At 41.9% G+C, this 13,152-nt stretch overlaps 1 protein-coding gene across 1 annotated transcript in view; it reads right to left on the bottom strand.

Moving 5' to 3' along the window:
• LOC107671515 (phosphatidylinositol 4,5-bisphosphate 3-kinase catalytic subunit beta isoform-like) overlaps window positions 1-13,152 on the bottom strand; it is a 100,327-nt gene that overhangs the window by 22,749 nt on the left and 64,426 nt on the right. The window contains exons 18-20 of the mRNA XM_016464436.1: window positions 12,451-12,635; window positions 11,918-12,027; window positions 11,749-11,827 (exon numbers count right to left, since the gene is read on the bottom strand). Coding sequence (XP_016319922.1) covers window positions 11,749-11,827; window positions 11,918-12,027; window positions 12,451-12,635 — 374 coding nt within the window. The remainder of the gene's footprint in view (window positions 1-11,748; window positions 11,828-11,917; window positions 12,028-12,450; window positions 12,636-13,152) is intronic.

Below are 13,152 nucleotides of genomic sequence, written 5' to 3' on the forward strand. Positions count from 1 at the left end.
AATTCAGCATTATGTTGTATATTGTTTCCCTTTAGGTAAGTGGAACATCATATATATATATATATATATTCATCTAAACGCATCTGATTGGCCACTGCATTCATAAGCTCAACAGAAACATCTGTGATTGGTTATAATGCTCAGCTGATGCTCAGCTGATTGTAACTGCTCCCACTACAATTAAATAAGATATATAAATTCATCCGTACTCACACTTGCCTTAGTCTGTGACACAGACATGCGCTTAGTGAGCTTCAGTTCTGACACACACAAACGCGCTAAAACAGCTTGAGTTTTGTCACGCGTCAAATCAGCTTTCAGTTTCGTTGAACAGAAAATGAGCTAAATCAGCCCTCGGTTCTGTCGCACAGAACACATTGTCAGCTTTTGTTCTGTCGCACAGAAACGCGCTAGTCTGTTACACAGACAAACGTTAAGTCAGCTTTCAATTATGTTGCACAAACACGTTAAGTCAGCTTCAGTCCTGTCGCACAGATGCATTAAGACAGCTTTCAGTCACTATTCTCTGTCGCATTTTTCTTTTCTTTTCACTGTTTACTCCCTTACCCTAAGGCCTAGGCATACCTTACACCTGGGACGTAACAGATGAATACACAAAAATATTTTTTTAATGCTTGAGATAGGTATTTCTTTTACTATAACATAATCAATTGTTTTTCCCAGAAAGGGACAGTGTACATTAATTAACATTCATGAATGTAAATGTACCCAAATCAGCCCAAAGGGTAATTTTCATTGGTAATTTTCATATTTGTAGTATGCAACATAGTAAAGTTTTCACAGTGAAGATAACCAGAAAGTAGCATCATTTCTGCAAAGTTGACCGTCAACATACAGTTTGTGTACAGTATGGGCTAATCTTTTTTTTTATTTATTACATGTTAAAAATTTGCTGTTAATTTACTCATGCCAGATCCAGTTGTGGTTTTTGCTAATAAAATTGTTTTTTCGTTGTTTCGTAATTTCATTATCAGAAGGAGACATCTACAGTAGCAGATTATTCAAGCAGACCTTTTCCATAAAATTAAAGAAGGGGACCAGTTGTTATCTCCAGTTGACCAGTTGTTTGGTGAGCACAGACCCATTGTAGGCTACTCTGCAGGTTCGGGAAACAGTATTCCATAAAATGCGTCACACAGCGTCACACACTGCGGGCTAGTGAGCGGCGGCTGGTGGGCTGAGTGAGCGGAGGCCGGTGGGCTAGAGTGAGTGGCGGCCGGCAGACTGAGTGAGCGGAGGCCGGCGGGCTTGAGAACGGTGCGGCCGGCGGATTCGGCGAAGGAGCATCCAGCGGGCTTGCGGCAACCACATGTGATGACCCCAGGCTGGACTCCGCTTCATCCACGGTGAAAGCCGATCTGGCGATCCACAGCGCAAAGTTGATGTATTTCCTCAGCGACCAGCACGGATCAGCTCTAGGCATGACGAAGCGGATATCGTCCTCTTTTGGAAGGCCAAACAAAGTAGTTTCGCTTTCACAACGAAACACACAAAAAAAAACATGTCACTTACATTATCACCGCATCTTGTGTGCTACTGATGACGCTCCCTGACCCACTCCTAATGTTGGAGAGGAAAGGAGACTGCTAGGCTCTGGTTCTAACTATCAGCAGTATACACTCCTTGTGTGTCGGTCAGGACACAAAGAATGAGGAGACTGGAGCTTCTTTCCAATAATGCCTCCTACTGGATGCACCTGGAAATATGCTCTACAAACTATCAAAATAGGAGTCCCTCCATAAAAGACTTCATTTCTCCAGGAGCCTTTTATACAGCCGCCCCCAAAGGTGCTATGCAACTTTGCTTCTACGCACTCCCACACTCCTCCAAAATGTGGGGCTGCTGGAGGATTTAAGTGAAATTGGATCCTTTGACGAGCAAGCTGTTTCTGTAAGTCAGGGGCCATTTCAGTGAAGGCCTCTCTCAGCTCTCTTTCACCCCCTTTGAAGTTTGTTCCTCTGTCTGACCACAGTTCCACTGGTGTTCCCCTTCGTGCAACAAACCGCCTAAGGGCCATTAGGAAGGAATCAGTATTCATGGTACTGAGGAGGTCCAAGTGCACCGCTCTGGTAGTTAGACACTTGAAGATTATCCCCCAGCGTTTTTCTGTGCGTCTCCCAATTTTAATTAGCATTGGCCCAAAGCAGTCTACACCACATGAGCAAAAGGCAGGTTTGTGGAGACGGAGATGGGCAGAAGGCAAGTCTGCCATCTTAGGAATAGTTGGCTGTGCCCTCCAACGCTGACACTCTGGACACCCATGCTGGTGCCAACGAATGGCTTCACGGCCACGGATGATCCAATAATAGCGCCGCATTTCGGCAAAGACCCACTCAGGTCCTGGGTGATGCAGCTTGCAATCATAATGCTTAATCAGTAGCCGGGTGATTGGATGATGAGCGTCCAATACAATGGGGTGTAAGGTACATTCCTCAACCGACCTCCCACCCGGATTAAACCACTACATCTGTCCAGTTCAGGAGCTAAGGTAAGAAGGTTACTGTCAGAAGACACTGGTTTCCCTTTCTCCAAATGTTGATAGTCACTGGGGAAAGACTCCTGCTGTACTTGCTTGAGAATAAGGATTTCAGCTTGACGATAATCATCTGCATTTGGAAAGGAATCAGAGGTAGAGTTTACCGCAATTTCCTTGGCAGTGGCATCCAGGAGTTCTTGCCAGGTCTCATGATTCAGAGAATCAGAGATAATGAATTGGGGTGGTACTGCCGTGGCTCCGCAGAAGGCAGACTTCCTTAGTTCTGTGGGGTCATCTGTCAGGTCTGTTCTTGGCATCACTGGCCCGGTAGCTGAATCTTGGAGTAAGAAAGGAGGTCCTTGAGACCATCTGTTTGTCCCTGTAAGGACATTCAGAGGTTTGCCTCTAGTGAGGTCATCTGCAGGATTGCTCGCAGAATCCACATAGCGCCAGGAACACTTCTCTGTTAGCTCCTGGATTTCGGCGACTCTATTGCCAACAAAAACTTTGTAGTGGCAGGATTCAGAGTTCAGCCAGGTAAGGACAGTGGAAGAGTCTGTCCATAACACCATGGTTTCAATAAGCAAGGTCAGTTCCCTCTGAAGCAATCTAGCTAACCGAGCGGCCACAAGAGCTCCACAAAGTTCCAATTGAGGAATGGAATGAGAACGTTTGGGGGCCACTCGGGATCGAGCTACCATAAAAGACAGGTACACTTGGCCTCTTTTGTCAGTGGTCCTCATGTATGCCACAGCTCCATATGCCTGTTCGGAAGCATCTGAAAATATGTGGACTTCATGTATGGCACCATCCTTCTCCACCTCAGGAGGGACATAAGTCCTAGGGAGGGTGATGCTTGGCAGGTACTGAAGTTCATTCTCCCAGACGTGCCATGACTGCAAGAGTTCAGGTGGTAAGTTTGGATCATCCCAACCCCGCTGCTTATTCCATAGCTGCTTAATTATGACCTTGGCTCGAGTGGTGTAGGGCAAAAGAAGTCCGAGAGGGTCATATTGAGTGGCTAGGACCTTGTAGATGTTCCTGAGGGTGGGAGTCTCATATACAACAGGTCGGTGCTTGTACGCTAGGGTATCAGTCTGACAGTTCCAGCTTAGGCCTAAGGTTGACTCTGGTACATCCGACTTGTCTTGAGCTAACCAAAGTTCCAAACTCTCAGCTTGAGCTTCTGTTGGTAAGTGACTCAGAACGCTGGGAACATTGCTGGCCCATTGTCGTATCTCAAATCCAGCTTTGGAAAGCATCTCTCTCAATCCATCGACCAAGTACCTGGCTGCCTCAGGGGTGCTCAGACTCTGAAGGCAGTTGTCCACATAAAAACAGTTGTCCACTGAGAACCTTATGGACTCACTAGTCATGCTGTGCTCGGTCACATGGCGCTGCAGAGCATAAGTGGCACAGTACCAAATAGTACCATAGTACCAAATGGTAACACCTGCCATTCAAAGACTTTAGGGGGTTCATCCACTTTCAGATCACGCCAGAGGAACCGCAGTAAGGGACGATCTTCAGGAAGGAGGCGGACCTGATGGAACATCGCCTTGATGTCACCACTTACTGCAACTGGATGCTCCCTAAATTTGATGAGTACACCTAGCAATGATGCGCCAAGTGTAGGGCCAGGCAACAGATACTGGTTGAGACTTTGCCCATGATATTGGTGGGAACAGTTGAAAACAACACGAGATTTCCCATTAGGACTGACAATGTGGTGTGGTATATACCAACATTCGTCAGAGTCTGTTGTCTCCTGAGTTACTTCCTGGACAGCTCCTGTCTGTATGAGCTTCTCCATCTCTGCTCTATAGGTCTCTGCTTTCACTGGATCCTTCAACAAACGTTTCTCAATACTGCGCAGATTGGGCATGACTGACTCCTTAGGGGCATGTAACTGAGGCATATGCTTCTGCTGTAGTAAGGGCGTTGCCAGTCGAAGAATGCCGTTCACTTCTGTGCGGATAGTCTTGGTTTCGAGTAACTTCAAAGCCTCCTGATCTTGTTTAGATCGAGTCACCTCTTTCTCATCCCTGTGTGGAACAGCTTCTATCTGCCAGAGTCTTTGGACATTATTGAAAAGCTCATCTTGAGGTGGAAGGACCGATGTCATCAGGCATTGTTGGGAGGATGCAGGCCGCCCCATGAATGATGCAGGGCCCTGGAGGGTCCATCCCAGGCGTGTGAGGACAGCAGCAGGTCCACCTGGAGAACCTAATCTGATAGGCTCGATTGGTGTAATGAGATGTGGTTGATCTGACCCAATCAGAAGAAGAGGCTGAGCATCTTTCACAGGCAGGATGGGAAGATTACGTAAGTGTCTATACTTCTTCTGCAGTTGATCCACAGGATAAGACTGTCGTGACAGATTGAGGCGATCTGCAGTGAAGGCATGTTCAATCTTGTAAAGGATTTGAGGCTTGTGGGTTGAGGATACTTGAAAGGAGATAGAGGACCCATGAAGAACTTCAATGTCTTGTCGCACAGTGTGCAAAGGGAGTTCTTCAGGTGTACCTCGTATGCCCAGGGCTTTGGCAGCAGTTGGGAGCAAGATGGTTCTCTCAGAGCCGTCATCCAGAAGTGCAAATGTTTCTAAAGTACGGTCTTCATAATGAACATGCACAGGTACTACCTTGAGCATGACACGGTTCCCAACAACAGGTTTGTTCAGGTAAAATCTGTCTGGAGAGGAACTGGTAAGGCAACTTTTCTCGGCACGGACGGTTAAGATTTGACATTTACTTTGTGCAGAGGGCGAAGATGTTTACCTTGACACAGGTCGCAGGGCCTTTTCAGGTCACACTGAGCAGCATGATGAGTCCTGGCACAGCGCCAACAGCGATTATTATCTCGAATCCAGTCTTTGGCCTGATCAGTGGTAAGTTTAGCAAATGCTTTGCATTGACTCAAATAATGCTCTGTACTATCACAGAAGGGACAGAACCGTTTCACCTCAACTGGCTTGGTCTGTTGAGTAGTACCCTTCTGAGGGGACAGGGAAGTTAGATTGTGAGCCTCTCCAACCCCATGAAGAATGGCTACAGTATTTTTACTTTGAACAGATCTAGAAGTCTGTCGGTCTTGAACTCCTCGTGAGGCAATCTCTACATCAAAGTCATGGCACCAGGCTTCGTAGCGGAGCCAGTTTGAGAAATCATGCAGTGTAGGTACAGTTCCGGATTGCCGGAACATGTGACGGCGGAACTCAGCTCGCTGTTCGGAAGGAAGTTTGCTCAAAAGGCACGCAACATGTGACCCACAATTCAGTTCAATGTCACCTTCAGGTCCTAAAGTCTTCAACAAACCCACCAATGACTGTACCTGAAGAGCGAACTTCTGGAATGCAACAGTATCCCCACGCCTTACATCAGGGGCTTCCAGAACACTGGCAATTTTTCTCAATGCTAGTTGGTGGGGCTGACCAAACTTCTCATGGAGGGCCACCATGGTGTCAGTAAATGGGGTAGGCGAGTTAAGAAAGGCATCTGCAATCAGCTTAGCTTCATCCAACTTTAAATGGTCCACCAGTATTTGATATTTAAAGAGTTCAGTACCATCTGGAGGAAGCAGATTCTCTAAAGCAATTCAAAATCTGGCAAACTCGCTTGGATCTGGTCTGCTGAACTTGGGGATAGTTGGGATAGGCCCTCTATACACATACTCTGACCCTGAGGTGTGGGTTAAATGTGGTATATTGGATTCTACCTTAACTGCAGGTGCTAGACGATTCGACTGAGCTGGCAAGGCTCCATGTAGGGGAGAAGAAACTGGAATTTGGGCCTGTGAAGTTTTCCAATACGAGGGTCGTGCAGTTGAGGATAACAACTTTCTGAGGTCTTCAGGTGTTGGAGGCGGAGGTAGCACATCTGGACTTTGAGAATAATACTGAGAAGGCAGATATGCTTGTGAAGGGTGAGACTTGGAGGCTGGAGTACCTCGGTACCTCTCGTTGATAGGTAGCTGTGCTGGGTTTTGATAACTTTAAAGTCTCCATACCCCTTCTCAGTTCTAACTCGGGCTCAGGCCAGGGTGGAAGCTCAGGCCACTCTTCATCATCAGCTGATGTGACCAGCTCTGTCCGGTCTACGTGGCAGGAAGGACTGGATGGCAGTTTGGGGTCTGGTCGCACTGGAGGACTGTCATGGCCTTTACTTGGACTGAGCTCTGCTCTCAGGGTTTGAGCAACTTTAACAAGTTCTTTGAACTCAGTACTAACTGCTTTCAACTCCATCATGTCAGCACGAAAGGCTTGGTGTGTCTGCAGCAGCTGTGCATTCTCTCTGCGAATGGCTTGGAGATCATTATAGTACTCAGGCTCAGGGTACCTAGGCTGCTGGGCTGACATGAATGACTGAAGTAGGTTTTCACTGCGCTCTGTGTAACTGAAGCTTGGTGATCTCAACCGAGGACCTGTGCGAGGAGCAGCATCATCATAGAGGTAATCAGGATTGTCCCACGATGACTGGAGAGGTGTCATATGGGCCGGTAACATCCCAGGAGGGTGAGAAAGTGAGTTCAGTTACAGCTCGGCCCCCTACATACTGCACTTCAAAGTCTTGGAGTCGGACTGGTGGATGTGTTCGGCGTTTTGGTCTGGTTGCCCCAACAATCTCCTCATTAGATTCCATGGTACCCAGAATGAACAGTGTATCCGGCTCGAAGGACCAGTTGTTGGAGAGGAAAGGAGACTGCTAGGCTCTGGTTCTAACTATCAGCAGTATACACTCCTGGTTTGTCGGTCAGGACACAAAGAATGAGGAGACTGGAGTTTCTTTCCAAAGTGTATTGAATATTGTTTTTATGGTCATGAACTAACCCTTTGAAACACCAACCGCCAACAAACATCCAAATAATAGGCAGGAAAACTAAGTGCGCAGCTGCCGTTCTCTCAGTAATAATACAATGAGGCAGCAGGCAGCAAACTTGTACAATAATGCCTCCTACTGGATGCACCTGGAAATATGCTCTACAAACTATCAAAATAGGACTCCCTCCATAAAAGACTAAATTTCTCCAGGAGCCTTTTATACACCTAACATTCAAATGCAAATGTTTATTTTAAATTCGACTAATATCAATTTTTTTATTCACAATCTCCTCATCACAGGCAGGCACAGCACTCAATTCAGCATGTGTTCGTGTTTGTGTGTGCTCTCTGCGTCACTCATAGCACGTGCCTATATCCTGCACTATATCAAACATTTTTTATATCGCTATCGAAGAAGGTGTACCGTCGATAAATATTGATACCGTTTTATCGCCCAGGCCTAGGTGTTATGCAAATCTTCCCACACAGTGACATAGAGATGTGGGGGCGTGTTTAAACGAGGCGTTTTAGGAGGGCGTGGACAAGTCTTAACTTTTATAAAGAATATCTCTTTGGATTTGAGACTTTAATCTTTGCAACTTTACAGATCTTCTTTATGCACCAAGAGCTTGTAACACTCCAAAGAGAAAGGAAAAAATGAAATCGCATCATATGACCACTTTAAGTAGAGAGGTTTAGATAAAGGGGTTTGAGTTACTAATAATCATCATTTAACCTGGTAAAAAAAATATTTATTTAATGTTATCTGTGTTATCATCTGCAACAGCAATGTAAACTTTTATAAACATCTGTTTGGTAGTTAACTTTTAAATGCATCATGCCGAAAATATGAACAGAGTTCTCCGCATGAAGACCCACGGCTCGCAGATCAACATGCTACTTATTTTCTCTCCGATATGGTAGGAAGTTAAATGAAATTAAATGTGGAGGATATAAACTGTGACAAGATGATTGACAGGCCAGCTTACAGTGACAGGGTGCGTGTAACTATGCGACAGAGCGGACCGTTAAAGACGCAATTGTATGACGTAATAGTTTGTCCCAAAGCTTGCCTACTCTTCTACTACACACTCAAAAGGGTGTACTTTTTCTTCACCAAAAAAGTACATACTTTAAGGGCGTAGTATAAGTAGGCACATTGGGACGCAGCTAATCTCCGGTGACACTACATTGTGTTACATACAATAACACTCAGGCGTGCAGCAAAGTCTCATTCAAACATACCGTGAGACATCAGATCCGTAGCCCAGCGGCAGCTCCGGTGAGAGACACAGATGATATATAGCCTAATCGAATTCAAACAAAAATGAAACTGTTTACCTCACAAACGATCAAAAATCACTGGCTCTTCCTCAGATATGCATATTGTTCTCGGGTACTTCTAAACAAGATGCTGTTTTCCGGTGGACTCAAAAGCCGGTGCATTCCGGAATGAAAGCTTGGTTGATACGAGAACTTATTAACGTGTTAAGTAATAATAATAAGTTTGAATTCCTTTATATGTTTATTCAGGAATATCCGCTGTATTTGATTGCCCATAATTGGCATAATATTGTGTGTAGTATACCTTTTTATATGTTCTGGTCTTATTTAATGCTGCTATATGCTGATAACCAAGCATGTAAACCTTGATCATTTGTTACCTCTGTTGTTTACATTTTAATTGTTTAGGTCTTATATATATATATATATATATATATATATATATATACACATATATAGATTGATTTCTCAATATCGGCATCGGCCATTAAAAATCCCATATTGGTCGACCACTACACTTTTCATTAATTTTCACATTTAATTTTTATCGTGACAGCCGTACTAGATTTAGTTTAATTGTGTAGGGGCAATTTGTGCCCCTTTATCTTGAATTTGTGGAGCATTTTTGCCACAAGTCACCATTAATTTCCGACCTTGCACATCATATATGTGGCATTGTTTCTAATGTCGACAGACATTCAAGTACAACAATTAATTTTTAGGTTTATATCTCTAATGCAAAGATGTCTGTAGTGTGTTTCCAAAGTCAAAATCTAGTTTCAAAGATTGAGGACAAAATATTTTGAATATTCTGGATATTGACTGTCAAATAATGGAAAAGGGCCATCACAGCTCAAAAATATTTTGATTGGCTTGTGTCCAGATGTACAGGTGCATCTCAATAAATTAGAATGTCGTGGAAAAGTTCAATTCAACTCAAATTGTGAAACTCGTGTATTAAATGAATTCAATGAACACAGACTGAAGTAGTTTAAGTCTTTGGTTCTTTTAATTGTGATGATTTTGGCTCACATTTAACAAAAGCCCACCAATTCACTACCTCAACAAATTAGAATATGGTGACATGCCAATCAGCTAATCAACTCAAAACACCTGCAAAGGTTTCCTGAGCCTTCAAAATGGTCTCTCAGTTTGGTTCACTAGGCTACACAATCATGGGGAAGACTGCTGATCTGACAGTTGTCCAGAAGACAATCATTGACACCCTTCACAAGGAGGGTAAGCCACAAACATTCATTGCCAAAGAAGCTGGCTGTTCACAGAGTGCTGTATCCAAGCATGTTAACAGAAAGTTGAGTGGAAGGAAAAAGATGCACAACCAACCGAGAGAACCGCAGCCTTATGAGGATTGTCAAGCAAAATCGATTCAAGAATTTGAGTGAACTTCACAAGGAATGGACTGAGGCTGGGGTCAAGTACTCTCATAGATTTTGTTACCATTGCCATGCATTATAAGACTGATAGACTCCAACGGTTGGACTTAAAAATCATCAAATGTGTTCTACTGAAGAAACAAAGTCACCTACATCTTGGATGCCCTGGGGGTAAGCAGATAAACATCAAATTTTCATTTTTGGGTGAACTATCCCTTTAACATCAGCTCACACACCCAATCGACATTCCTTTTGGTTGCGCTGTAGCTCTCTTATTTAACCCTTTTTTAATACACTACAAATAAATGTGGGATTATTAGCAGAAATCATACCATGTGTCATACTTGTGGGGACAGTATTCTTGGAAATAATATTTCATGTCTTCCATTGCATTCGTTATTTGTAGTGCGCCAACCACCCAATAGCAATAAGATTTGTGCTTTTGGTACTTTTAATATAAAACAAAACCTCAGCTTTCAAAATCGGTCTTATAGCGAAACACAAATGATGTGTCTTACAATAATGTGTTTTTCAAGCTCTTTAATCATCAGACAGCTGTATTTATGTGAATCAATTCATTAAAGTAGCCTATGTTTTCTTTGTGAAAATTCCAAATTTGTGAAAATTCCACCACCTACTCCGCAAAAACGTCTGTGGTGTCCAAACTTTCATTCCTCACATGTAGCCTATTTAATTAATAAAACGTTCTACAGGTTGAAGTGGACTCCAACTCGTTAACATAAATTATATTGTTTTCTTTTCTGAGGTAGGTTGTAGGCTATAACATTAAGTGACTATTCACAAGCTGTTTTATTCATGGTATAATACAGTAAATGATTGGGCATAATTATTTAACGTCTTCCATTCATTATTTGTAGCGCACCAGCCACCTATATATATATATATATATATATACTAGTAATCGCATTAATTTTGTGCTTTGTTGCTTTTAATAACACAGCTCAGCTTTCAAAAAAGCGTTCACGAAATACAAATTATGTGTTTTTCCTCTTTATTTCAAGTGTATAGCAAGATATAAAAGCGAAGGAACATCAGAAGGCACGAAAAAAACAGTATAGCCTAAGTTATAATGAAAATAAAGTCTCATTATTGTAATCGGAAAGATGATTGACTCGCATGCCACTTAAACTGAAGCGAATACAGCGATCTGTTCCGCCACATTAAAGAGCGTGAAAATACACATTATAATATGCATATTGTTTGTATTTCACTATAAAACTGACAGATTTTGAAAGCTGAGACTTTGGAATATCTCCCGGTGCTCCCAATCCGGGCCATTTGCATGCGCAAAAGGCTATATATATTTCAAAATATTATAACTTTAATCTTTATTCTCGAAACATTTCTACTTTATTCTCTAAACATTTCGACATATTCTCGAAATATTTCGACTTTATTCTCGTAGGCTAATATTTTGACTTTATTGTCGTAATATTTCGACTTTGTGTAATATTTCGACTTTATTCTCGAAATATTACAACTTTAATCTTAAATTTTTTAACTTTTTAAACTTAAATTTTTTACTTTTTAACGTGGCACTAAAACGCCGTCGTAATATATTAATTATAAACACCTAAAAACCAATGTTCAGTGGAGATGAAAATGGTGAACATGAGTGTCTCTTCTCACATTCCCCCTTTTAACCACATGTAAATCAAATTCACTCACACACTTATAAATAGAAACGAATATACACAGATTCTTACACACACACACACACACACACACTTTACCTGAGGTCCAGGTTAGCCTCCTTCCACAGCAGATCCATCAACCTCAAGATCTGTAGAGTCAACATGTCCTGCCGCAAGTCTGGGAAAGAGAAATTTTTAAAAGCTTATTTAATGACATCTTGTGACAGCCTTCTGTCTTTGCCTATCATCTGAGCCATCTGTCCCTCACCATCTCCATTTTTGAAGATGATGCCCACTGTCTCTCCTTCCAACAGCTTGTTATTGTAAACAATCCACAGAGGTTTCATTTTAGAATCCATGTACTTACACCTCTCCACACTGGCAGAGAAATAGAAAAAAGTTAGTTAAAATGATTCTTACTGTTGTATGCAGTATTTTGTCTTTAATCACGGCAACATCAATTTGATAATAAACATTAATAATCAACATGAAAATGTTTGTCTATATAATTTACCATCAAAATATAACGACTTGCTTAGTCTTTGAAATCACATTAATTTTCAGTAACAAAAGTGATTCATCCTACAAAGTCTCATAAATAGCAAAGTAAAAAAGTAAAAAGTGTGGAAGTAAAAAGGCTTATTTACTTTATTTGCATATTTACTTTATTAATAATAATAAAAATAAACAATTCCTCCACCAACGAATATAGTTTATTAATCTTATAAAATTAAACTGATGTGCAGCGTATCACTTTGAAAACACTGAATGCATAAAACAGCACACACACACAGATCTTACTTTATTCCAGCGAGCAATATGTTGGGGTTGAGAGGTGAATGCAGGTCAGAAAGAGTCTCAATGAATCCCGTCTGTCTAAGGCAGGTCATCATGGCCTCTTTAAGATGAGCTTGTTTTGTCTTAGTTTTTATTGTGCCAAATTTAATCAGCTCATTTACTGCTTTCAGCTTACTGAGAGCTTCAACCTACAAAATAATGGCATAACTTAACTTTATGTTAAGTTCATAAAAAAACATGACAAAATGGTATGAAACACCAAGATGCAAATAAAATCTAATACACATAAAAAAAATTTATATGCGCATATTGTATATATTGAGTGTTTTTTTCTTTTATTCAGAATGAAGAAATGCGCAAAAAACAATGATGCAAACACATTTAACAAAGAAATTAATTCATATGAAAACAATATTATGTTTTGATGCATAAACTAATCACATTGAATGGAAACACTGATTTTTAGCACACCAGGGTGACTAGGAGCATGAAATTCTCCAGCCATGACTTCCTGTTCCACAGGATTATAAATATGAGGAACACAAGGGCCAAATTCCCTGAATCATCCATCACAAGGAGTAAAACCAAAGAATATAGTTCTGATATGCGGAACAAGATTGTTGAGCTTCACAAAATAGAAAGTGGCTGTAAGAAAATATCGAAAGCATTGAAAATTCCCATTTCCCCCATCAGGGCAAAAATTAA

Source organism: Sinocyclocheilus anshuiensis, unplaced genomic scaffold (genome assembly GCF_001515605.1).
Source record: "Sinocyclocheilus anshuiensis isolate Anshui unplaced genomic scaffold, SAMN03320099.WGS_v1.1 scaffold3827, whole genome shotgun sequence".
NCBI classification, from domain to species: domain Eukaryota; kingdom Metazoa; phylum Chordata; class Actinopteri; order Cypriniformes; family Cyprinidae; genus Sinocyclocheilus; species Sinocyclocheilus anshuiensis.